We start from the raw sequence: 22,720 nt of genomic DNA on the forward strand, positions 1-22,720 counted from the left end.
TTTCTTGCAACTCTTTAAAAGTGTAACAGGACATGCTACTTAATTGTACTCCAGTGATCTAATGTCTTACATTCACGTTTGAACTTTAAATAATAAATAAACATTAAACGGTCCAGTTTAGTCCTTTTTCTTTAGTTGCAGAAATCACAAGTCACTAGAGACGTTGGTTTCTTCACATTGCTGTGAAGGCCAGCATATACACGGTGACCAGCAGAGCTGCAAGGGAAGGGAGGAGAAAATAAGGCAAATACATTAGTTTAAATAAAAAAAAAAAACTCAATAAAAATCATGTTTAGCTTACCAGGAAAGAAAGAGGAAGCGTAATTGATTGGGGCATTGTTTATCAGGTTGGTGAGGTTAGCGGTAGGATCCGACAAGTTTGTACTACTTGTCAATAATCGGAACGTTGTTTTTCCCAGCTGTAAGGTCTCTGACAGAAAAAGGAAAACAAAATAACATTAATTGGAGTATAAATTCATGTTTATGAGTGCTTAAAGTGATTGCTTACTGGCGTCGTAAGTTCCAGCTGAAACTGACAAAGCATAATTTGCTGTTCGGACAGAACTGTCTGGTAGATCAGCTGAAAATGTGCACTGGATTTTGTTGCCGTTGACTGTGCCCCGCTCATTGCTTGAGTTCTGCGACTGAAGAGAGAAACAGTTGGATTATTTAAATGTTCAGGGAGAACTTGGGTCATACAAACTGAAAAAACAATGGACCCTCGCCCATTTACCATTCCGACGTAAGCTTAACTTACCGATTTGAGATTTATCACAAAATTGTCAATGGTGCCAGTGAAGAATCTGACATTGCCATTGTTGTTTGCACAAATGTAAGCCGTGTGAGTGCCATTCTGCCGAACCCAACAACGATATGATCAGTTTCATCGATTTAGACAACACTGTACTTCAGTCTGAAAACATTAAAATCTGTACGTTTACATATGACATACCGCAATTTCATTGGTTGAGAGTCCAGCAGCAACATAGCCATCTGACTGTCCTGAGAGCTCAAAGTTGTATATTTGGCCACTTTGTTGCTTGACAGATAGGAAATAGCAACTAGTTCCGGTAGTGGGATCGCACTTTGAGGGTTCGGCTGCACAGAGCTTTTTGGTGCCACATTCTTGCCGGGTTATAGCTGTCTGCAACAGGGAAGGCAAATAATTAAAATCTTGTACTTTGACACAAACCACTATGAAAGAGGAAAGCTGCATTATTCTTAAAGTTATGTGGGGGGGGGGGGGGGGGGGGGGGGGGGGGGGGATATTATGAGACTGTGTAAACCTTTGCTTTTCTCACATATTTAAACATAAAGATATTTCACTATTTCTGGTGTTTAGTACTGCTGCCTTCAATTGCAGGATATTTAAAATGCAATTTAATCCTCAAAATGGACAATTTTAGGATGTCTCAAAAATCTTAAAATGTCATCACAGACCCTACAATAGCAAGGTTTCCCCCCAGAAAACTTGCTAAGGCCGGTGGTTGGGTGCCAGGGCAGTAATTCATCCAGCGACCCGTCGTGTTTTTAAGTCAAAAAATGTTTAAAGTTGACAGGAAATTTTGAAAAAGAATCACTTGATAATTATGTGCTATTGAAATATTGGAAGATTAATACCTGAACACCAACTATAAAGTCTTAAAAAATGCAAACATTTTAGAAAGACTTAAACAATTAAGCAATGCTTAGCCTGCACAGGTTTTACAGCACCTGTCAGAGTTGCTGTAAAACCTGGCGGCCCGCCAGGCTTACAATACACTGGGGGAAACGCTGAATAGCCTCATGCTACTGCTGACAAGAATGCATAAGCTCGTACAATTAGGAGGAAACTACATTAAGTTTAGCTTCAGTGGAAGGTGTGCTGGGATGAAACCATCACCCCTTGAGAGAAAATATGAATGACAGGCCAGGTCTGAAACCAAAATATTTGTTTATATAAGAACAGAGGACATGTTTGGTATAAAAGCTGCAGTTGTCATGTTTTGGGACGAGCTCGCCATTTTAGAAGCCACTGTCAATTCTACTGTGTTTCTAGGTATGCTTGTGGAAACTGAGCTTTTCGTTCTTTTTCACAACGACTCTCTTTTCCATTTGGCGAGAATTCTCTGTACGCGTGCCTCCCTTACCGAAAGTTGGGGGATGAGAGTCCCTGTTGGTGCCACTGTGGTTGCACTGTTTCCGGTCGGTGCTGGGGTTGTTGTGTTGGCAATCTCGTTGGTTACGTTGTTATTGGGGTTTGCCAGATCTACCGCGCTGACCTTTATAACAGGGGCGGGAGTACCCAGGCCATCGTTAGCTGAAAGCAGAGAAAGCACATAGTTTTTAGTTAAATTTGAACATTTTCTGCTCTTGTTAAAATGTTGCATTTCCTTGTGAAGTCACTGTGTGATGTTGGCTTACTGTCGTTGTACTCTCCCGTTGAAACCGCAACGCCGAGGGTTGTTGCTCGAGTTTTTGGTTCTGGAACAGTGGCAAGGAATTTGCACTGAATTACCTTGCCCTTGATCTTGCCCTTCACTGAGTTCACATTGAGCTGCAGAGCAGAAAGTACAACAGAAGTTTTAGAAAGTTAAGCAGATGGGAATTTGCAGACAAGAGAAGCCAAAAAGCTATTCAACATGTTACCTAGTTGAAACTGACCTTTGATGGTTTGTTATCAATGTAACCTTAAGAGATAACTGTAAAACTCACCTCTGAAATATTCAGAACACCATTGTTGAGGACCGAACTAAAGAATTTGACTTTGCCCTTGCTGTTTGCACAGATATAAGTCGGGTCTCCCTAAAGGAGGAAATTGGGTAAAGTAAATGGTACTGTCAGAACCAAAGTTACAGAAATACAAAATATAGCTTTAGTCCTTTTATCTTCCAGTGAGTTGATGACGGTAAATTACCTGCCCACCGCCATCTATCAGAGTTGCTGCAATGTATCCGTTTGATTCTCCTGAGAGATCGAAGTTAAAGTTTCGACCACTTTCCTGCTTGGCAGCAAAGAAGAAGCAAGACCCTGTTGCAAAGGGGTCACACTTAGGGGGCTCAACTACACACAGCTGCTTGGATCCACACTCAGCATTAGTGACGTTGGCCTGCAAAAGACATAACAGCCATCTCAGTACATAGAATGATTTACAGTTTAACCATTAACAAAAAATATCTACAATGGCCCACTCTATTCTTTTGCATTTAAAAAAAATTTTTTTTTTCATTTACCTCAAGGGTCAGCACTGTGGTGTTTGTGGACACTGGGACAAATTGTGTTGATGCTGTCATTGATACATTCGTCACGGTGACTGCTGTTGCTGTCATATTGCTGGCTGGGGTTGTTGTGTTGTCAATCTCGTTGGTTACGTTGTTATTGGGGTTTGCCAGATCTACCGCGCTGACCTTTATAACAGGGGCGGGAGTACCCAGGCCATCGTTAGCTGAAAGCAGAGAAAGCACATAGTTTTTAGTTAAATTTGAACATTTTCTGCTCTTGTTAAAATGTTGCATTTCCTTGTGAAGTCACTGTGTGATGTTGGCTTACTGTCGTTGTACTCTCCCGTTGAAACCGCAACGCCGAGGGTTGTTGCTCGAGTTTTTGGTTCTGGAACAGTGGCAAGGAATTTGCACTGAATTACCTTGCCCTTGATCTTGCCCTTCACTGAGTTCACATTGAGCTGCAGAGCAGAAAGTACAACAGAAGTTTTAGAAAGTTAAGCAGATGGGAATTTGCAGACAAAAGAAGCCAAAAAGCTATTCAACATGTTACCTAGTTGAAACTGACCTTTGATGGTTTGTTATCAATGTAACCTTAAGAGATAACTGTAAAACTCACCTCTGAAATATTCAGAACACCATTGTTGAGGACCGAACTAAAGAATTTGACTTTGCCCTTGCTGTTTGCACAGATATAAGTCGGGTCTCCCTAAAGGAGGAAATTGGGTAAAGTAAATGGTACTGTCAGAACCAAAGTTACAGAAATACAAAATATAGCTTTAGTCCTTTTATCTTCCAGTGAGTTGATGACGGTAAATTACCTGCCCACCGCCATCTATCAGAGTTGCTGCAATGTATCCGTTTGATTCTCCTGAGAGATCGAAGTTAAAGTTTCGACCACTTTCCTGCTTGGCAGCAAAGAAGAAGCAAGACCCTGTTGCAAAGGGGTCACACTTAGGGGGCTCAGCTATGCACAGCTGCTTGGATCCACACTCAGCATTAGTGACGTTGGCCTGCAAAAGACATAACAGCCATCACAGTACATAGAATGATTTACAGTTTAACCATTAACAAAAAATATCTACAATGGCCCACTCTATTCTTTTGCATTTAAAAAAATTTTTTTTTTTCATTTACCTCAAGGGTTAGCACTGTGGTGTTTGTGGACACTGGGACAAATTGTGTTGATGCTGTCATTGATACATTCGTCACGGTGACTGCTGTTGCTGTCATATTGCTGGCTGGGGTTGTTGTGTTGTCAATCTCGTTGGTTACGTTGTTATCGGGGTTTGCCAGATCTACAGCGCTGACCTTTAGAACAGAGGTTGGAGAACCGAGGCCATCGTTAGCTGAAAGCAGAGAAAGCACATAGTTTTTAGTTAAATTTGAACATTTTCTGCTCTTGTTAAAATGTTGCATTTCCTTGTGAAGTCACTGTGTGATGTTGGCTTACTGTCGTTGTACTCTCCCGTTGAAACCGCAACGCCGAGGGTTGTTGCTCGAGTTTTTGGTTCTGGAACAGTGGCAAGGAATCTGCACTGAATTACCTTGCCCTTGATCTTGCCCTTCACTGAGTTCACATTGAGCTGCGGAGCAGAAAGTACAGAAGTTTTAGAAAGTTAAGCAGATGGGAATTTGCTTAAGACATTAAGCAAATTAATTATTATTTATTAATAATAAATTATTATTAATAATAATAATATTTTATTATTAAATATAATAAAATTATTTATATAATAAATATAATAATTATATTTAATTATTAAATTATTGTCAAATTGTTATTAATTTGACAAATTAATTATTTGTCAAATTCTTAATTCTTATAAATTAAGAAGCCAAAAAGCTAGTCAACATGTTACCTAGTTGAAACTGACCTTTGATGGTTTGTTATCAATGTAACCTTAAGAGATAACTGTAAAACTCACCTCTGAAATATTCAGAACACCATTGTTGAGGACCGAACTAAAGAATTTGACTTTGCCCTTGCTGTTTGCACAGATATAAGTCGGGTCTCCCTAAAGGAGGAAATTGGGTAAAGTAAATGGTACTGTCAGAACCAAAGTTACAGAAATACAAAATATAGCTTTAGTCCTTTTATCTTCCAGTGAGTTGATGACGGTAAATTACCTGCCCAACGCCACCTGTCAGAGTTGCTGCAATGTATCCGTTTGATTCTCCTGAGAGATCGAAGTTAAAGTTTTGACCACTTTCCTGCTTGGCAGCAAAGAAGAAGCAAGACCCTGTTACAAAGGGGTCACACTTAGGGGGCTCAGCTATGCACAGCTGCTTGGATCCACACTCAGCATTAGTGATGTTGGCCTGCAAAAGACATAACAGCCATCACAGTACATAGAAGGATTTACAGTTTAACCATTAACAAAAAATATCTACAATGGCCCACTCTATTCTTTTGCATTTAAAAGAAAAAAAACTTTTTCACTTACCTCAAGTGTCAGCACTGTGGTGTTTGGGGACACTAGGACAAATTGTGTTGATGCTGCCATTGATACATTCGTCACGGGGACTGCTGTTGCTGTCATATTGCTGGCTGGGGTTGTCGACACGTTGGTGAGACTTGTCACCGAGTTTTCTGTTGTTGCTGTCATTTTGGTGGTTGGGGTTGTCGACACGCTGGTGAGACTTGTCACTGAGTTTTCTGTTGTTGCTGTCATTTTGGTGGTTGGGGTTGTCGACACGCTGGTGAGACTTGTCACTGAGTTTTCTGTTGTTGCTGTCATTTTGGTGGTTGGGGTTGTCGACACGCTGGTGAGACTTGTCACTGAGTTTTCTGTTGTTGCTGTCATTTTGGTGGTTGGGGTTGTCGACACGCTGGTGGGACTTGTCACTGAGCTTTCTGTTGTTGCTGTCATTTTGGTGGTTGGGGTTGTCGACATATTGCTAGGTGGTGCTGTCGTAGTGTTTTCAGCGCCCACAAATCTCCCAGACAGCATCACCAACAGAACACAGAAGATAAGTCTTTTATCCATGCCTACAAGAAATAGCAAAATAGACAGAATCATTCCTGATGGGGAATTTTGATACACTTAGAGATGAGAACATAACTTTGAGAGTTTTCAATTCACCCAAATTTCCTCCAAAATATTATGAATATTTACTGTTAATTTAATCCTAACTCTAATATTTGTCAGTATCCAGATCAGTATTTAACAGAGACTAGATGGACTATCTGCACACACTTAGACGTAAGACACATGTAGAGAAGAGCTTGGAAAACGTATCGTCCAGAACAGTGTCCAGACAATGTTAACTGTCAATGTACTGTGTCAATGGACAGAAACCAGCCACAATGCATGTCCAATGTGGTTTTTATGATTTAACATACTATTGTGTGTTCTGTAGTTAGACTGTTTCTGTCGGGTTCTGGGGGTCTTGGTCCTTTTTTTTTCTCCTTTTGTTTTTCTTTTCCCCTCTTCCTGGTGTCAGTCTGTAGCATCACTGTGGCCCACTAGATGGAGCCAGAGGCTGTCTACCTGGGAGGCGCGCCCAGGGGTTTTACGCACCTGGCGGTCGTTATCTCATCATCCTCTGGAGGTTAAAGAAGCTGACTGCCAGCACTTCGACGCCGGAGTGTTTTACCTACTTGGTACACTGAGCCCCTCGAGGTTAGTCCTCTGAGTTTGTTTTTCCTCTAAGTAACTCTTCGTTGTCCTCTGTGCTCTTCAGGAATCGTTTTCGCCTCGAGACCATTTGGATTCCCCAGAGTGACTTTCATCCTGGCTTTTTGGTTAAAGCCCTCCTCGTGACGCCGTGGACGTTACCCACTGGTTGCCCGAGTTCCGTCTTCACCTCTCCTGTCAGATCTCAAGAGTCTCAGTTGTCATCGGCTGGCAGTCGGACCCCGCCTCCACCTCCGTCAAGACACCACTTACCTGCCCGCCCTCCACCGCAGCCTCCCTGCTTAGGAACCCACAGACTATCTCCCTGATTGTGATCATTCCTTCCCACGTAAGAACCGATCTGTTTCCATCATAACTCCCGTTTCCCAGTTGACCCGAACTCACCATCTCCTCCTGTTCGCAGTTTTCCGCTGTCTTCCAGACTCCACCCCAGGATCCCCACCACATCACATAACTTTGCCTCAATAAAAATCCTTAACTGATTTCTGTTCCCTGTGGTGTTCTGCATGTGGGCAAAAGCTTTAACGCCATCATGACAGAACACTCCGGCCAGCAGGCAAGCCCCGCAGACGCCATCAGACGAACACTATCGGAACAACAGTCACAACTTCACACTCATGAGTCCGCCCTACGAGAATTAAGTGCCCGTCAAGCCGAGACTAACCAGCGCCTAACTGATCTAATGAATTTCCTACAGAAATCTGTTCCGCAGGCTACGCCTCCAGACCCCGCGCCGGCTCCCGACCCGGCTCCGCCAGCGCGTCCTTCATACTCGGAGGTTCGACCTCCTACCCCGGAAAGATTCTCTGGAGACATATACAGGTGCAAGGGGTTCATTTTGCAATGCTCTTTAATTTTTAACCACTCTCCCCAGAGTTTCCCTCATGACGGCGCAAAGATCGCCTATGTTCTGTCTCTGCTGTCCGGTCGAGCGCTAGATTGGGCCGAGGCAAGGTTTCCATCTCCCACTGATTTCGGGTGTACGTTTGACGCTTTCCTGAAAGAGTTTAGGCAAGTTTTCAGTCAAGACCAAGATAAAACATTTAACTCTCGTGAATTGTGGAAAATTAAACAGGGGCAGCGAACGGTAGCCGACTTTGCCGTCGATTTCAGGGTGAAGGCTGCAGCTTCTAATTGGAACTCGGCGGCACTAAAGAGTGTATATTTTCATGCACTAAATGAGCAGATCAAAGATGAACTAGCCACGCTAGATGAACCCGAGACATTAGAGGATCTCATAAGTTTGACCATTCGTCTCGATAACAGAATCCGGTCCCGCGCGAAAGAGAGAAATCGGAGAGAACCACCTATTAGAACTTTAACATCTGCTACTCCCTCTCCCTCCGCTCTCAGTCTTCCATGTCCGCCAAGTCCCCCAGGTCCGGAACCGATGCAAATTGGTCATACTCGCCTCACCCCAGCTGAGCGTCATAGGAGAATGACTTCCCGCCTGTGTTTATATTGTGGTTCACCTGATCACTTCATAGCTCATTGCCCAACTCGGTTAAACCCCCGGGTCCACCAGTAAAGGCGAGGAAACTGGTGGACCGTTTAGAAAAGGGGGATTCACCTCGCTTGCTATTATCGGCAACATCAATCGACCGTGATCAGTCACTTCCGTTGTCTGTCTTTATAGATTCGGGCTGCGAACAGAATCTCATTGATTCAGCACTAGTTCAGCAGCTGTCCATAGAAACCACCCCATTAACCGTTCCCCTTTGTGTCTCAGCTTTGGATGGAAAACCCCTTCCTAAAATCACCCATCAGACCAAACCGTTGAAGTTAGTTATTTCTGGAAATCATAGTGAGATCATTTCGTTTTTTGTTTTTCCCACCGTAAGCTCCTCCGTAATCCTAGGGTTTAAATGGTTGCAACAGCATAATCCCCACATCAACTGGACAGACAGACATGTTGAATCCTGGTCCACTTTTTGTCATCAATCCTGTCTCCGCTCAGCAGTTCCACCAGGTCCTCCCACGGCTAAACCAAAGGAGGCAGACATGCCTGATCTCTCCACCATCCCACCCGAGTACCATGATTTAACCCCAGTTTTTAGTAAGTCTAAAGCACTCTCTCTACCACCACACCGTCCGTATGACTGCGCGATCGACCTTCTCCCCGGGGCGCCACTTCCCTCTAGCCGGCTGTACAACATTTCTCGACCTGAACGGGAAACCATGGAGGGTTACATCAGAGACTCTTTAGCTGCCGGGATCATCCGCCCATCCTCCTCTCCCTTAGGGGCGGGGTTTTTTTTTGTAGGCAAGAAGGACGGTTCGCTGCGGCCATGCATAGACTACAGGGGCTTAAATCAAATTACAGTAAAAAATAAATATCCTCTGCCCCTGTTATCTTCAGCTTTCGAGCCAGTGCATGACGCCACTATTTTCACCAAATTAGATCTAAGGAACGCCTATCATTTACTCCGTATTCGTCACGGGGATGAATGGAAAACCGCGTTTAAAACACCTATCGGACACTTTGAATATTTGGTCATGCCGTTCGGCTTGTCTAATGCTCCCGCTTTCTTTCAAGCTCTTGTAAACGATGTTCTGAGAGACTTTCTGAATATCTTCGTTTTCGTCTACCTAGATGATATTTTAATCTACTCCAAGTCCCTCGAAGACCACAAGCATCACGTTCGTCTAGTTTTACAACGGCTCCTAGAAAACAAGCTCTATGTAAAAGCTGAGAAATGCGAGTTCCACAAGCCATCCGTCTCTTTCCTGGGATTCATCCTTGAGGGTGGGCAGGTAAGGCCAACGGAGGAAAAGATCAAGGCTGTGCTGGAATGGCCAATCCCGGAAACACGCAAACAACTCCAAAGATTCCTCGGATTTGCCAATTTCTATCGCCGCTTTATCCGCAACTATAGTCAGACAGCCTTACCGTTAACTGCCCTCACTTCGACCAAGATTCCGTTCAGTTGGACTCCCGAGGCGGATGCGGCTTTCATTAAGCTAAAGACTCTGTTTTCTAACGCACCCGTGCTAATCCAACCTGATCCTAAGAAACAGTTTGTCGTTGAAGTGGACGCATCTGAACCAGCCCCTGACTCCTGTCCTTCACATAAGATCTATGTTCCCTCCTCTGTCCGAGCCCGTTTTCTTAACTGGATCCACTCATCCAGGTTTTCCGGACACCCAGGCATCAGTCGCACTATTGCACTAATAAACCGCAAGTTTTGGTGGTCATCCATTCACAAAGATGTTAAGGAATTTGTGCTAGCTTGTCCTGTCTGTTCCAGAAATAAACCATCCCATCAGCCCCCTGCAGGTCTCCTGCAACCCTTACACATTCCGAAACGACCCTGGTCCCATATCGCTATCGATTTTGTAACAGGCTTACCTTCGTCTAAAGGCATGACCACCATTTTTACTGTTATCGACAGGTTCTCCAAAGCTTGCCATCTAATTCCGCTTAGGAAGCTCCCTTCTGCATTTCAGACAGCTCAACTCCTGGTCAAACATGTTTTCCGTTTACATGGTATTCCACAGGAAATATTATCTGATCGAGGTCCACAATTCATATCTCAGATCTGGAGGAACTTCTGCTCAGCGCTTGGCGCAAAGGTGTTGTTAACCTCTGGTTTTCATCCCCAGACTAACGGCCAGACGGAACGTTTGAACCAGGAACTGGAGTCAACCCTCCGCTGCTTCACATCCACCAACCCCTCAGACTGGAATCAGTTTCTTCCTTGGGTGGAGTATGCTCATAATTCACATGTTTCTGCTGCCACCAGTTTGTCCCCTTTTGAAGCTTCCCTGGGTTATCAGCCTCCGTTGCTCTCCTCCGAAGAACGTGACTTAGCCGTTACCTCAGTGCAACATCACATCCGCCGCTGTCAGAAGATCTGGAGAACCACTGTCACCACACTTAACAACACCGCCGAACAAAACAAACGCCTCGCTGACCGCAAACGGACTCCCGCTCCCTGTTACACCCTTGGACAAAAGGTTTGGTTATCTTCCCGGAACATTCCCCTTAAATCCATGTCTAGAAAGCTCTCTCCTAGGTTCATTGGTCCGTTTTGCATTGAACGCATCATCAGCCCGTCAGCAGTTCGTCTGCGTCTCCCGGCTTCCCTGCGAGTTCATCCCACGTTCCATGTCTCACAGATTAAACCTGTCCAGACCAGTGCGCTTTGCCCTCCTCCAGAGCCCCCTCCTCCCGCCCGTGTCATTGATGGCCATCCGGCTTATTCTGTCCGCCGGATCGTGGACTCCCGTCGGCGAGGTCGTGGGTGGCAGTACCTCGTCGACTGGGAGGGCTACGGTCCGGAGGATCGTTCTTGGGTCCCTCGATCTTTTATCCTTGATCCTTCTCTTATTACTGATTATGTTTCGTCGCTTCCCTCCTGCTCTTCTCGGCCGCCGGGTGGCGACCGTTGAGGGGGGGGTACTGTCGGGTTCTGGGGGTCTTGGTCCTTTTTTTTTCTCCTTTTGTTTTTCTTTTCCCCTCTTCCTGGTGTCAGTCTGTAGCATCACTGTGGCCCACTAGATGGAGCCAGAGGCTGTCTACCTGGGAGGCGCGCCCAGGGGTTTTACGCACCTGGCGGTCGTTATCTCATCATCCTCTGGAGGTTAAAGAAGCTGACTGCCAGCACTTCGACGCCGGAGTGTTTTACCTACTTGGTACACTGAGCCCCTCGAGGTTAGTCCTCTGAGTTTGTTTTTCCTCTAAGTAACTCTTCGTTGTCCTCTGTGCTCTTCAGGAATCGTTTTCGCCTCGAGACCATTTGGATTCCCCAGAGTGACTTTCATCCTGGCTTTTTGGTTAAAGCCCTCCTCGTGACGCCGTGGACGTTACCCACTGGTTGCCCGAGTTCCGTCTTCACCTCTCCTGTCAGATCTCAAGAGTCTCAGTTGTCATCGGCTGGCAGTCGGACCCCGCCTCCACCTCCGTCAAGACACCACTTACCTGCCCGCCCTCCACCGCAGCCTCCCTGCTTAGGAACCCACAGACTATCTCCCTGATTGTGATCATTCCTTCCCACGTAAGAACCGATCTGTTTCCATCATAACTCCCGTTTCCCAGTTGACCCGAACTCACCATCTCCTCCTGTTCGCAGTTTTCCGCTGTCTTCCAGACTCCACCCCAGGATCCCCACCACATCACATAACTTTGCCTCAATAAAAATCCTTTAACTGATTTCTGTTCCCTGTGGTGTTCTGCATGTGGGCAAAAGCTTTAACGCCATCATGACAGTTTCAATGGCGTTTCTATAGTCATTTGCTTGCTACAGCAGTTCTGTAGTTAGGTGTTCCTACGACAGTTTACGACATTTCCGTGGAGAGAAGGTTGCATAGGGAATTGTGAAAATAATCACAACAGAGACTTTATAAAACATTCTGACTTTAACCAGATTCATCCTTGAGACTTTCTTTAAAATCAGGAATGTGCTATAAGATTACTATTCCTGTAGACAATTCTGATGCCATGGCTTCGATAGATACGTCCCGCCATCTAAGTTAATTGGAGGCTGTTGATTTATTGTAGGCAACACTCAAACATATACAGTACAGACCAAAAGTTTGGACACACCTTTTAATTCAATGAGTTTCCTTTATTTTCATGACTATTGACATTGTAGATTCACACTGAAGGCATCAAAACTATGAATAATACGTGGAAATATGCACTAAACAAAAAAGTGTAAAACAACTGAAAATACCCCTTATATTCTAGTTTCTTCAAAGTAGCAACCTTTTGCTGTGATTACTGCTTTGCACAAACTCTGCATTTTCTTGATGAGCTTCAAGAGGTCGTCACCTGAAATGGTTTTCACTTCATAGGTCAACCTGCCCTGTCAGGTTAATAAGTGGGATTTCTTGCCTTATAAATAGTCTTGAAAATAAAGAAAACCCATTGAGTTAGAAAGGTGTGTCCAAACTTTTGGTCTGTACTGTACTTCCTTATGTGACATGCGATTCTGCTCACCTGACCAAAATTTGTTTTAAGATTTTCATTTACTACATTTTAAGCTCTGCAAACACGGCAAGTGCATCCAGAATGAAATACATGACTCTCTTTAGCTGCGGCCAACAACAGCTCAAGACTTTTGTTGACCTCTGCTACGTCTGCTAAAATGCCGAACGGCGGGCTGAAGTGTCAGTGATGTTTGAGAGCAACTTACTAAAGTCAGTGAAACTCCTACATTGGCAACACTGAAGTCCCAAACCCAGACAACATAAGCTAATGTCCAGGAATTTCCACAGTGTGGAGCAACAAAGGATGTTTCTGCTTTTTTATTCCGTTCAAAAAATTTGGTTTGTAGTTGCGAACCACGCAATGCTAAGTTCTCCTGCATTGCAAATTAACAGAATAAAAATGTTAATTTCAGTAAAGAAAAAAAAATTGAAATTAATTTCACCTATTTACATCCTTCTTAGGAATTAGGATTAGGACTACACTCCAGAAACAGAAAGCAGCTGCCACATGAGTTAGGAACAGAGTCAGGAGCAGAGCCCTGGGTGTTTCAGACTTGACTCAGACGCATTTCCTTAATTTACCACTAAAGCATTAAAAGGGATTCTATCATTTTTTGGTGCTGAAGTCTGAATTAATAATGAAAAAAAATTATTCTTTTTGCCTTACAAATGTACAATTTCATAACATCAAAGAAATAGTCATCATCCATAGGTGACACTAAATGCAACAAAATAAAAAAATAAAAAGTAGAAAAAAATTAATTATTCTGGGTTTTTTTAGCAACCAGAAATAATTTGAGTCGTCCTTACTGACATAACCATCATACAATAAAAGGTATGATGTAAAGTCAGAGAGAGAGAAAGAGAGAAGAAAATGCTTTCCTCTTTTCAATTAGTGGTTTGAATTGCAATTGAAATTAAAATACCTCTGAAGTACTGCAATTAGTCCAGTAAGGAGAAATATTTCACAATGGAGAGCGTTTTTTTTTTTTTTTTACCTGTGAATCTTCTTGTCGTCAGTCTAATCGGTTGTTCCTCGGCTGTCAGAGTTACTGCCCCGAAATATGATCTGCAGGTGGAGTGTCTCTGATGCTTTCTGCAAACTCCCAAAGGAAGATGTGACACCTGTTTACTGTGTGTCACTATTTAAGATTAGAAGGAGGAGTTAAAACAACTGAAACCTCAAGCAAAAATATTCGGTAGACTGCTTAGTGGCATTATCAGATCAGTTCCTATAAAACAGCTTGTTCAGAAGAATTTAATCAAAAGTATGTAGTGTATATGTGCCAGGGGTGTGTGTGTGTGTGTGTGTGTGTGTGTGTGTGTGTGTGTGTGTGTGTGTGTGTGTGTGTGTGTGTGTGTGCGCCGTGTGCACATGCTTAGCCATCCTGTTTAGGACCATTTCTGGCACACTGCGGGTACAACAAGTCCTGAACGTATCACAATTGTTTTTATAGTAAACCTACATCTAAAGTTGCTATTGACATACATTTTTCACCAGGTGTTGACAACAACCCAAGTAACCTATACATAGAAATAAAGTAGAACAAATAAGTTGAGAAATTAAGTTATGTATAATAATGTAAAATAGCACAGGTGAAAAGTATTGAAGACTCTTTCTGATATTTAGTTAATACTTTGACCTCCAAACTTCAGTGATGGGATGATGTACCTCCAAACATGGTTTGTGTTTTATGGCAGCCAAAGAGTTCAACTTTACTGTCATCTGACTAAACTATGTCACAGGCTTGTCCAAATGTTGTGCGGCAAACTTTCAAGGAGCGTCAACAAGCTTTTTCTTCAAAAATGGATACCAGCGTAGTGAGTAGGGCCGAGGCAGGAAAGGCAAATGCTAAAGGCGCCAGCAAAGAGGGGCAAGACGAAAAATAAACTTTGGTAAGGAGGAAGGAGCCTGGAGGGAGCCTGGAAGATGCTCGGGAGGATGAGGGTGGAGACGGGGAGGAGGTGGGTCCGCGGTTGTTTGGCCTTTTGAAGGAGCTCTTGCGTGGTGATTGGCTGGAGCGGAGCGACAATCCGGTGCTGGTTGGCTGAGGCGGAGGCGTGGTAATTGATGATGCCGGTAGGCTGAAGAGAGTCTCACAGCTTGAATTTACGCCTATAAGGCTACATAACAATGAACCGATTGTATTGTGCAATTATTCTGCATTATACCTTTGTTGACTAAGCTACACGTGGCTGAATGAAGCTAAAACAATCATCCATAAAACTTACTCAAAAATAGAACTGGGACACAAAAGTTACATCGATTCATAAAATATAAACTTGCACACACAAAAAAAGCTTCTCCAAGTCCCAACATAGGTGGATGCAAATGTATATATTACTCAGTCTTTCTTTGTGTGCTTTCCATGCAGGGCCGGCCCAAGCCTCCATGGGGCCCTAAGCGAAATGTAATTTTGGGGCCCTCTAGTTCTGCTAGCAAGGGGGACCGGCTGCAATCAGCAGTCCGATCACTAGCTCATTCTCACACCTGCTATAAACTTATTGCATCTCAGGCAGTGCTGTTTACATTATATACATGTATAATAGGATACATTTATTGGCCAACTGATGTCTGAAACTGAAATTATTCATAGTGAAATTGTGGGTCTTTGATATTACAGTGACAGAAATTATTACTAAAAAACAAAACAAACAAAAACCTCAGCTCCACCGAGGGGGCCCCGTAGTGGCTCTTGGGCCCTAAGCGGCTGCTTAGTTTGCTTATGCCTTAGGCCGGCCCTCTTTCCATGCACCCATGTGAAAACAAATACTTAATCATTGCAGTTTCTAAACCTGCCACTATGAGCGCTATAATGCATGGGTATCATAACAGTAATATAATTTCCTAATATACAAAAAAAAAAAGTCTGTCCTAATTAACATAAGACAATCCTTTGTTAGTCCTACAAAGGATAATCTTAGGAATTTGTCATATATATATTTTTTTTCTTCCTTTTTTTTTTTCTCCTTAATAGTTTTTGCGGTGCTAGTGGCTCGTATTTTTTCTACAGTAGGCAGACAGGAAGGAGGGTGAGGAGGAGCTGTGGGAAGACATGCGGTAAAGGTCGTCGGGACCGGGAGTCGAACCCGCGACGTCCGCGTCGAGGACTAAGGCCTCCAAACGTGGGGCGTGCTAACCCCCTTGCGCCACCTGGAATTTGACATATTAGGAAATAATATTATTAGCTATAAGTTTTTAAAAGAACAGTTAGCTACTTTTTCTTGGCCCTCTTTATGTTGCCTTGTGGACGGCTGGCGCCCACTTAGCTGCATGGCATAAAAAATATCAAACACTACATTTAAAGATAATGATACTTTGCTGAACTCCACTCTTTCTGTACAAGTCGGTTTGTTCAGCTGTGATGCGCCTCCCCTTGCTGCGGCTCGTGCAGAGTGGCGGACAGCGCACGAGTGAGTGGGCTGAGTTTTGTAACACAAGTAACTTCCATGTCTAAAAACCTTAAATTGTCTGATGCTAAAGGCATAAAGAGAAGAGAAAGAAGGGAAACACGTGACGAAAACAGAGGTACAGTAAAACTAATGTGATGAAATTACCTGTTTGCTTATCTCCTTAGCTGTAATGTAGCAGCGAGGAGCTAATCAGTAGCTTAGCCAATTTTTCTTCATTGCTGCCAACTCAAACTTCGCATTTTTACCCATTAGGAGTTTTTCCTTGTGGGACACCTTGGTAATAATAGACGTCTTTATAAGTTATGGGTTTTAATTGAAACAGCTGATATTCATTTGTACTGAGAAGGGGAAATACTTACTGTATGGATTATTTGGGTTGTTACCAACACTTAATAGCACCTCTGGAAATCTGTCTACGATTCAATACTTATTTTATCCACCATATGTGGAGAAAGTGCAATGCTAGAGATAGAATAACAAGGATGGACCAAGTGTTTCCTTCAGAAATACATATTTATTAAACCTTTGTACATATATGTAGACATACTATGATTAAAAATACATAGTAAAATATGTATTAATGTTGTTACCTTCACCAACATATGGTACCATAATTAGTATCTGCCTTATATTGACACATCCATACACATCAGCCAGTAAAGACTTCATAATTCAGGAACAGCTAACAACGCCACCATAACAATAAAACAATATAATGTAAAAAGAAGTCAGATTAGAACTTTTTTTAATATGCACCAGTGAAATAGGCTTTAAAGGTAATCAGACCATGAAGCCCCAAAGCTGTTACGCATGATGATATGCTGGTAAAAATCACACAATCTTTCTTTGTAGCTCTTAAAAAGGTATTTTTTTTTCTTCATTAAATTTCATTTTATGTTTAATTCATACGACAGAGCAGAATTGCAACAGTCCCGTGGGTAAATAATTTTATGCTAATAAAGAGAAGCATTTGACTTCATTTCGCTTTTAGTTTCAGAAACACAAACTTAAAACCCTTAAAACAAAGGGTTTTAAATTTATAACAGACTTGATTTTTTTTTGTTCATTTCTTCAAATAATAACGACTCAGTACAAAATGAATCCTACTAAACTAAGAACAACTGTGCACAGGACTTTGCGGCTTTCTTCGAGCACGGTGGACATCAGTGGCTTCACCCTGCCGTGAAAGCCAGCAAACACATGGTGGCCAGCAGAACTGTAGGGGGACAACAAAGAAGAAATAAATACAATATCTTGTTAATTTTAATGTCAGAGATCAGCAGATTTAGAGAACCACTAATGAAAACTGTGTGCTGCACGTGGCCTTGAGAACATATTTTATGGAGGAGCTTTGACACTTGGGAAAATTGTCCTGGGAAGAAACCAGGGAGGCCTTGGAGACATTCAGTTTCAAATCAGTGACGTGCGGTCAGGGGAGGCAGGTGAGGCAGAGTCTCACCTGTCATCATGGAAAAATTATATATAATGATAAAATAATTTATATTGCTATTTTAGCCCCTGTGGTTTGTACTATAAAGTATCTAATTTTCATTTAGCTTCACCAATTCTGATTATTTTTTCCTAAAAATCACTGAATTTTTGCATTTTCACCATTCAAATGCTCGCAATCAAAGGTGAGGCAGCAGTGAGCTGAGCCTCACCTTTGATTGCGCAACCTCTCGCTAACTGCACCGGCTGCCATTCAATGAGAGCATGATCCTCCTGTCTGTACGTCGCCAATAAAAAGGCTAGAAAACATTTCATATATGAACTGATTTCCCCTAATTTGGCTTATTTATATAATGCACAGTGTTTTTTTGTCACCAACTGTGTGCAACGAGTTTCGTGTGCTGAGGAGCGAGAACAGATTCGAGGTGAGTCAGGCAGTTCTCTTGCCTCATGGCAGGGGGCGCTCACGATCCCAGACATTGTGACTCCACAACTGCAGAGTAAGAGACAGAAACAGCGAGCTAGCCATGGAGCTAGCAATACAGTAAAGTCAAGTGCAGCGATATATTTATAGTTTTCTCCTCTTACCACAGCAATCACTTATTAATAATCGCAAACTAAACATTAAGTCTAAAACCATACTACTGCAACAGACTGAATGTTCTGCTCTTTGTGTGCGAAATATTTGAGTGGGTTTTTTGTGGCGTTGTTGTCAGTTGCTATGGCAACGAGTCTGCGCATAGCTTCGCTAATACACAGGGCGAGAAAGGCCATGTTGTACTTTAACGTTTTTTCCTTTGCTGTGAAGCACAGCACGAAATTAATAATATCTACATGTCCAAGTTTGATTGAGTTAATGGATTTATTCTACGGCGGCAGCGCGGCTAAGCATGGCATGTTAAAGAATTGTCTTTTTGCCCTCCACTGTTGTCAGTATGTGCGAAATTTCCTTATGTAAACAATAACATGCAGGGGGTCTATATTTGTAAGTCTGATTTTGATTTAGTCAGTGCCTCACCAGCTATGAACCTCACCGCACGTCACTGTTTCAAATAGAAGAGTAGATTTATTTACTGCTAAAGATAACTTGTGTAGTTTATTTAAAAAAAATGGCACGTCATAATAGTTATTATGCTTTTCTGTATGTGTATTAGTGTAGTAGCTATCAACCCTCCCTTTTGACTGGTATTGCATTAGCACACACAACCCAACTTTGGTGTGACAACAGGCATTCACAAAGTGGCATTCCTACATAGGCCTGTCATGATAAACGATCAATCAATTAATCGTATGATAAATTAAAACTATCGACGTCATTTTAATTATCGGCATCATCGTCTCTTCCGGCCTTTTTCTCTTTCTGTTGATGACACTGAACGAAAAAAGGCTCAACTCCGGTGCTCTCCACTGACTCCTCATTTCCTTAGTGTAAAGCCCAGCGCACACTACACTGTCGGCCGATTGTCGGCTCATTTTCAAAACCTGACAAACCACACATGTACCGACAGAAATCCTAGGTTTAACGGTTCCATCGGGTTCGTTCCTGCCGTGTGGTTTCCAACAATGGGCACAAAATAATGGCTACAAGTCCAGTTAACTAATTTTAAAACCAGGCATTAATTAATGCTTTACTACAATCTACCTGCAATGCATGTGGCTAGTGTCAGTGTAAAGTCCTGACTGAATGAAAATCATTAGAACCTATTTACGTCACGTTAACGAAGAACAGCTGAAAAGTTACCGGTTTAAAAACTGCGGTAGCAATTTCGCTCCAACTCCTCCTCTTGTCATTTCTATATTCTTTGCACAAAAATGTTGAATAAACATTAATGTTGTTTCCACATATCATCTCCAATGTCCGCTGGACTTGCAGTGTCAGCTGTTTGGGATTCCCCTCTGTAATTTCCCCTCAGAAAGCATAGAGGAGAATCCGCGCTTTCTGATTGGCTGCCTGTCACATTCAACAGGAAGCGTTAAGATCCCAGTCGGGGAAAACCCCTGATTTAGATCAGAGCGGCAACAACGATCTACCATAACACACCAAACACTACAGGATGATCGGTTATGAAATCACAAGCGACAATCTTAGAACAGCCGGACGTTCTAAGATTGTCATAAGGGGAGAAATAGGGGCAAAAAATCCATGTAGTGTGAACTATTGCATCAGGTAGTCGGATGTGCCCATTTTCTCTATTTAAATCTAATTATTACTAATTATTATCTAATTATTAAGGGCAACATAGTATACAGACTTCATAATCTGCAGTCTTTTGGTTGAATGCAGTATTTATTTCCACTTTGGCTTTATGTTGTTTAGTTTTTATTCAAGTACATTTTTTGTTAATGGAGACTGAGAATCCATTTTATTTTTGGTTGTTTTGTTTATCAGCTCCAGTGTTTAGTGTTCTTTTGAAAATAAAGTGTATCTATCTTTGGCAGGAAATCGCATGCATTATTACGTCATTTCCATTAAATCAGTGTAAAAAGGTCTTCAAACAATATTATCATTTATCGCAATCATTTCTGAGACAATTAATCGCTCAGCAAAATTTGTTACCGTGACAGGCCTATTCCTACATCACACAGCCTTAGATTCATTAGCTTACCTGGTAAAAATGAATGTGTGTGTGTGACCGGATAAACAAAGGAAGCGCTGTTGCCAATCAAATTGGCGGTAGGGTCTGACAGGTCAACTACGACAGTCGTTTGAGTTTTGGATTTTGACACTCCCAGCTCCCCAGTACCTCAGCAAAGATGCAAAAACACAAAAAGATTTCAATGCATGTTACCAATGATTTTGACAAATATGCTTCTTCTCTGAGCAACAGTGAAATTATGCAAGTGCTTAAAGTGCTTTCTTACTGGAATTGTAAGATCCAGTAAAAATACCAATAGCGTAACCTGCTGCTCGCTTTTTTGTGTCGGGTAGATCAGCTGTAAATGTACACCGGATTTTACTTGAGTTGACGGATCCGTGCTTTTCGGTTACGTTCAGCAACTGAAAAGAGAAACTGAATTAATTGAAAGTAAAAGCATACTGTGTCCATCTAAACTTCGGGTTGCAGATGCTGATAAATATTTCCCAACACCTACTAATGCTATAAAAGCTTTACTCACATCCGTCACATTTGGTACAAGATTATTGAAGAAGCCAGCAAAGAAACTCACACCACCGTTGTGGTTCGCACAGATGTAAGCTATCCCACTGTCATTCTGTTGAAAAATATACCATTATATCACTTTTCATATTCCTCTTCAAAGTCATACTATAATCTAGAATCATAAAAAGTGTGCACTACCAGATATGCATCAGTTGACAGACCAGCAGAAATGTAGCCCTGTGCCTGTCCTGAGAGCTCAAAGGTGTACGTTTGGTTACTTTGTTTCTTGACAGAAAGGAAATAGCAGTCTCCAGAGGCAGGATCGCACTTTGAGGGTGTATCTACACAGAGCTTTGAGGTGCCACATTCTTGCCGAGAAATACTGGTCTGCATGGGTGGAGACATGCATTTTAAATATCACAACTTCATAAGCCATCCAATAAATGTCATAATTGATTATTGTGTTTTCCTATTCAGCTAGTATTATTATTGTTGTTGCTATTATTTATTTTCCATCTCTTACCATAATTGCATGTATGATGCCTGATGCTGCTGTAGTGTTGATGTTGGTTGGTGCCACTGTAGTTGCGTTCTTAGCCGATGTTATATTGGTATTTGGTGCTTCTGTTCTGTTGTCTGTTGCAGTGCTATTTACTGTGACCGTATTGTTTGTCTCAGCATAAGTGGGCATAAATTCCCAGGACAGCACCAGCAACAGAACACTGAGGATAAGACGTTTATCCATGCCTTCAGGAAAGAGTGAGACAATTTAGTTAAGCAATGTAAGGCGAAACGTAGCTTCAGTTAGATGTGAGATAAATAGTTCCTGTGAGAGAAAGAGGATAAAAGTTTTAGGTTTTATAAAATACTAAAACTGTTTGAAAAAAAAAAAAAAAAGATTTACGCCACTTCATATCCCTAAACAACTTATCAGCAGTTAAGTAAAATTCTTTACATAAATATGTGTATAACTATATTAGCTCTTCATATGGTTGAAAGAGTCTTTCTTTGCAATGTAGTTGAGTTATAATATGAAAATTATTTTAAAGTGGACAGAGGATGTTCTTGTGCCTACCTTGAAAGAAAAGATAATTCCTTGGACAGAGTATCTCGTAAATGTTACGTTTAATCCCTAGGCATTACTCTCAGGTGGATTGCTCCTGATGTCCTCTGATTCCCAGGGGAATATGTGACACTTATTTACTCTGTGCCAGTATTGAGGACCTAGGGGGAGGGAGGAGACAGGACAGTTGACACCGAAGGATAGGAAAGACGTTCATAGGGGTGGCAAGTTACTTAATGAGTTTACTTTTCTAAAGTCCTCCCTAAACACACATTAAATTATGTCAATGATTAGACCAAGGAAGTAAGGGTTTTTCCCCCCTCAGCTTCTCTGATTGCACAGAGAAGCTGGAGTAGTCCCACACTTTTGAGAAATTTCTTATTTACCTTTAATTGATAACAGATGGAGCAAACATATTCACCCACTCACACATACACACACACACACACACACACTAATGGTAGAAAGCAACAAAAAATAAAACATTGTCATTGAAAAATTAAACAGTGACAAATGACTTATGATGATCTTCTTATTATACACTGCAGTTTGTTTGTTTTTTTTCCAATGAGAAAAGTTTTCAGTTGTCAATGTTTGCCATGGTTAAACAAAACGCTACTTTATGGATCTTCGGTTTCTGTCATAAAATGTGGCGGATGAGTGGTGAGGTAGAACGCCAGGTAAGAGAGATGGTTGTTTTAATATTAAATAATTCTCCAAACAGTCCACAAGATTCTGGCGGCACGACTGAGCGGAAGCCAGGGCTCACACCGGTAGCAAACAGAATATATGCGTGGCAAATGAACAGGCAGACAGATTGACGCAACAGGCGACGAGGACCCGACAAGGAACAAAGGACACAATTGGGATAAAATACACAGAGGGTAATTACGGGGAGGAGAAACACCTGGGAACAATCAA

General features: G+C 42.2%; 2 protein-coding genes across 2 annotated transcripts; both read right to left on the reverse strand.

Annotated features, from left to right (window-relative positions):
* Positions 1-130: 130 nt before the first annotated feature.
* Positions 131-13,870, reverse strand: LOC111611006 (mucin-5AC-like). Its single transcript, XM_023346507.1, has 19 exons — positions 13,771-13,870; positions 5,648-6,192; positions 5,331-5,522; positions 5,129-5,218; positions 4,654-4,786; positions 4,338-4,549; positions 4,022-4,213; positions 3,820-3,909; positions 3,529-3,661; positions 3,213-3,424; positions 2,897-3,088; positions 2,695-2,784; positions 2,404-2,536; positions 2,130-2,299; positions 953-1,144; positions 758-853; positions 509-644; positions 302-430; positions 131-216 (listed from the first exon to the last, which is right to left on the reverse strand). The coding sequence occupies exons 2-19, from the start codon at positions 6,188-6,190 to the stop codon at positions 173-175; spliced, it is 2,979 nt and encodes a 992-aa protein (XP_023202275.1). The 5' UTR covers positions 6,191-6,192; positions 13,771-13,870; the 3' UTR covers positions 131-172.
* Positions 13,871-16,680: 2,810 nt separating this feature from the next.
* LOC111610878 (putative ferric-chelate reductase 1) lies at positions 16,681-21,931 on the reverse strand. The gene is made up of 7 exons (XM_023345926.1): positions 21,812-21,931; positions 21,260-21,483; positions 20,935-21,123; positions 20,753-20,848; positions 20,498-20,633; positions 20,242-20,379; positions 16,681-17,402 (listed from the first exon to the last, which is right to left on the reverse strand). The coding sequence occupies exons 2-7, from the start codon at positions 21,479-21,481 to the stop codon at positions 17,359-17,361; spliced, it is 825 nt and encodes a 274-aa protein (XP_023201694.1). The 5' UTR covers positions 21,482-21,483; positions 21,812-21,931; the 3' UTR covers positions 16,681-17,358.
* Between the last annotated feature and the right edge of the window lie 789 nt (positions 21,932-22,720).

The sequence above is a fragment of the Xiphophorus maculatus genome, chromosome 14 (genome assembly GCF_002775205.1).
Source record: "Xiphophorus maculatus strain JP 163 A chromosome 14, X_maculatus-5.0-male, whole genome shotgun sequence".
NCBI lineage: Eukaryota > Metazoa > Chordata > Actinopteri > Cyprinodontiformes > Poeciliidae > Xiphophorus > Xiphophorus maculatus.

Bases quoted from the DNA above. Each gene is read 5' to 3' on its own strand.
- LOC111611006 (XM_023346507.1), bottom strand. From the start codon at position 6,190: ATGGATAAAAGACTTATCTTCTGTGTTCTGTTGGTGATGCTGTCTGGG. The intron at 5,219-5,330 runs GTAATTTACCGT...TTCCTCCTTTAG, and splicing joins TGACAGGTGGCGTTGGGCAG to GGAGACCCGACTTATATCTG. The intron at 1,145-2,129 runs GTAAGGGAGGCA...TCCCTGTTGCAG, and splicing joins CTCTCATCCCCCAACTTTCG to ACAGCTATAACCCGGCAAGA.
- LOC111610878 (XM_023345926.1), bottom strand. From the start codon at position 21,481: ATGGATAAACGTCTTATCCTCAGTGTTCTGTTGCTGGTGCTGTCCTGG. The intron at 20,849-20,934 runs GTAGTGCACACT...ATTTTTCAACAG, and splicing joins TGTCAACTGATGCATATCTG to AATGACAGTGGGATAGCTTA. The intron at 20,634-20,752 runs GTGAGTAAAGCT...TTCTCTTTTCAG, and splicing joins TTGTACCAAATGTGACGGAT to TTGCTGAACGTAACCGAAAA.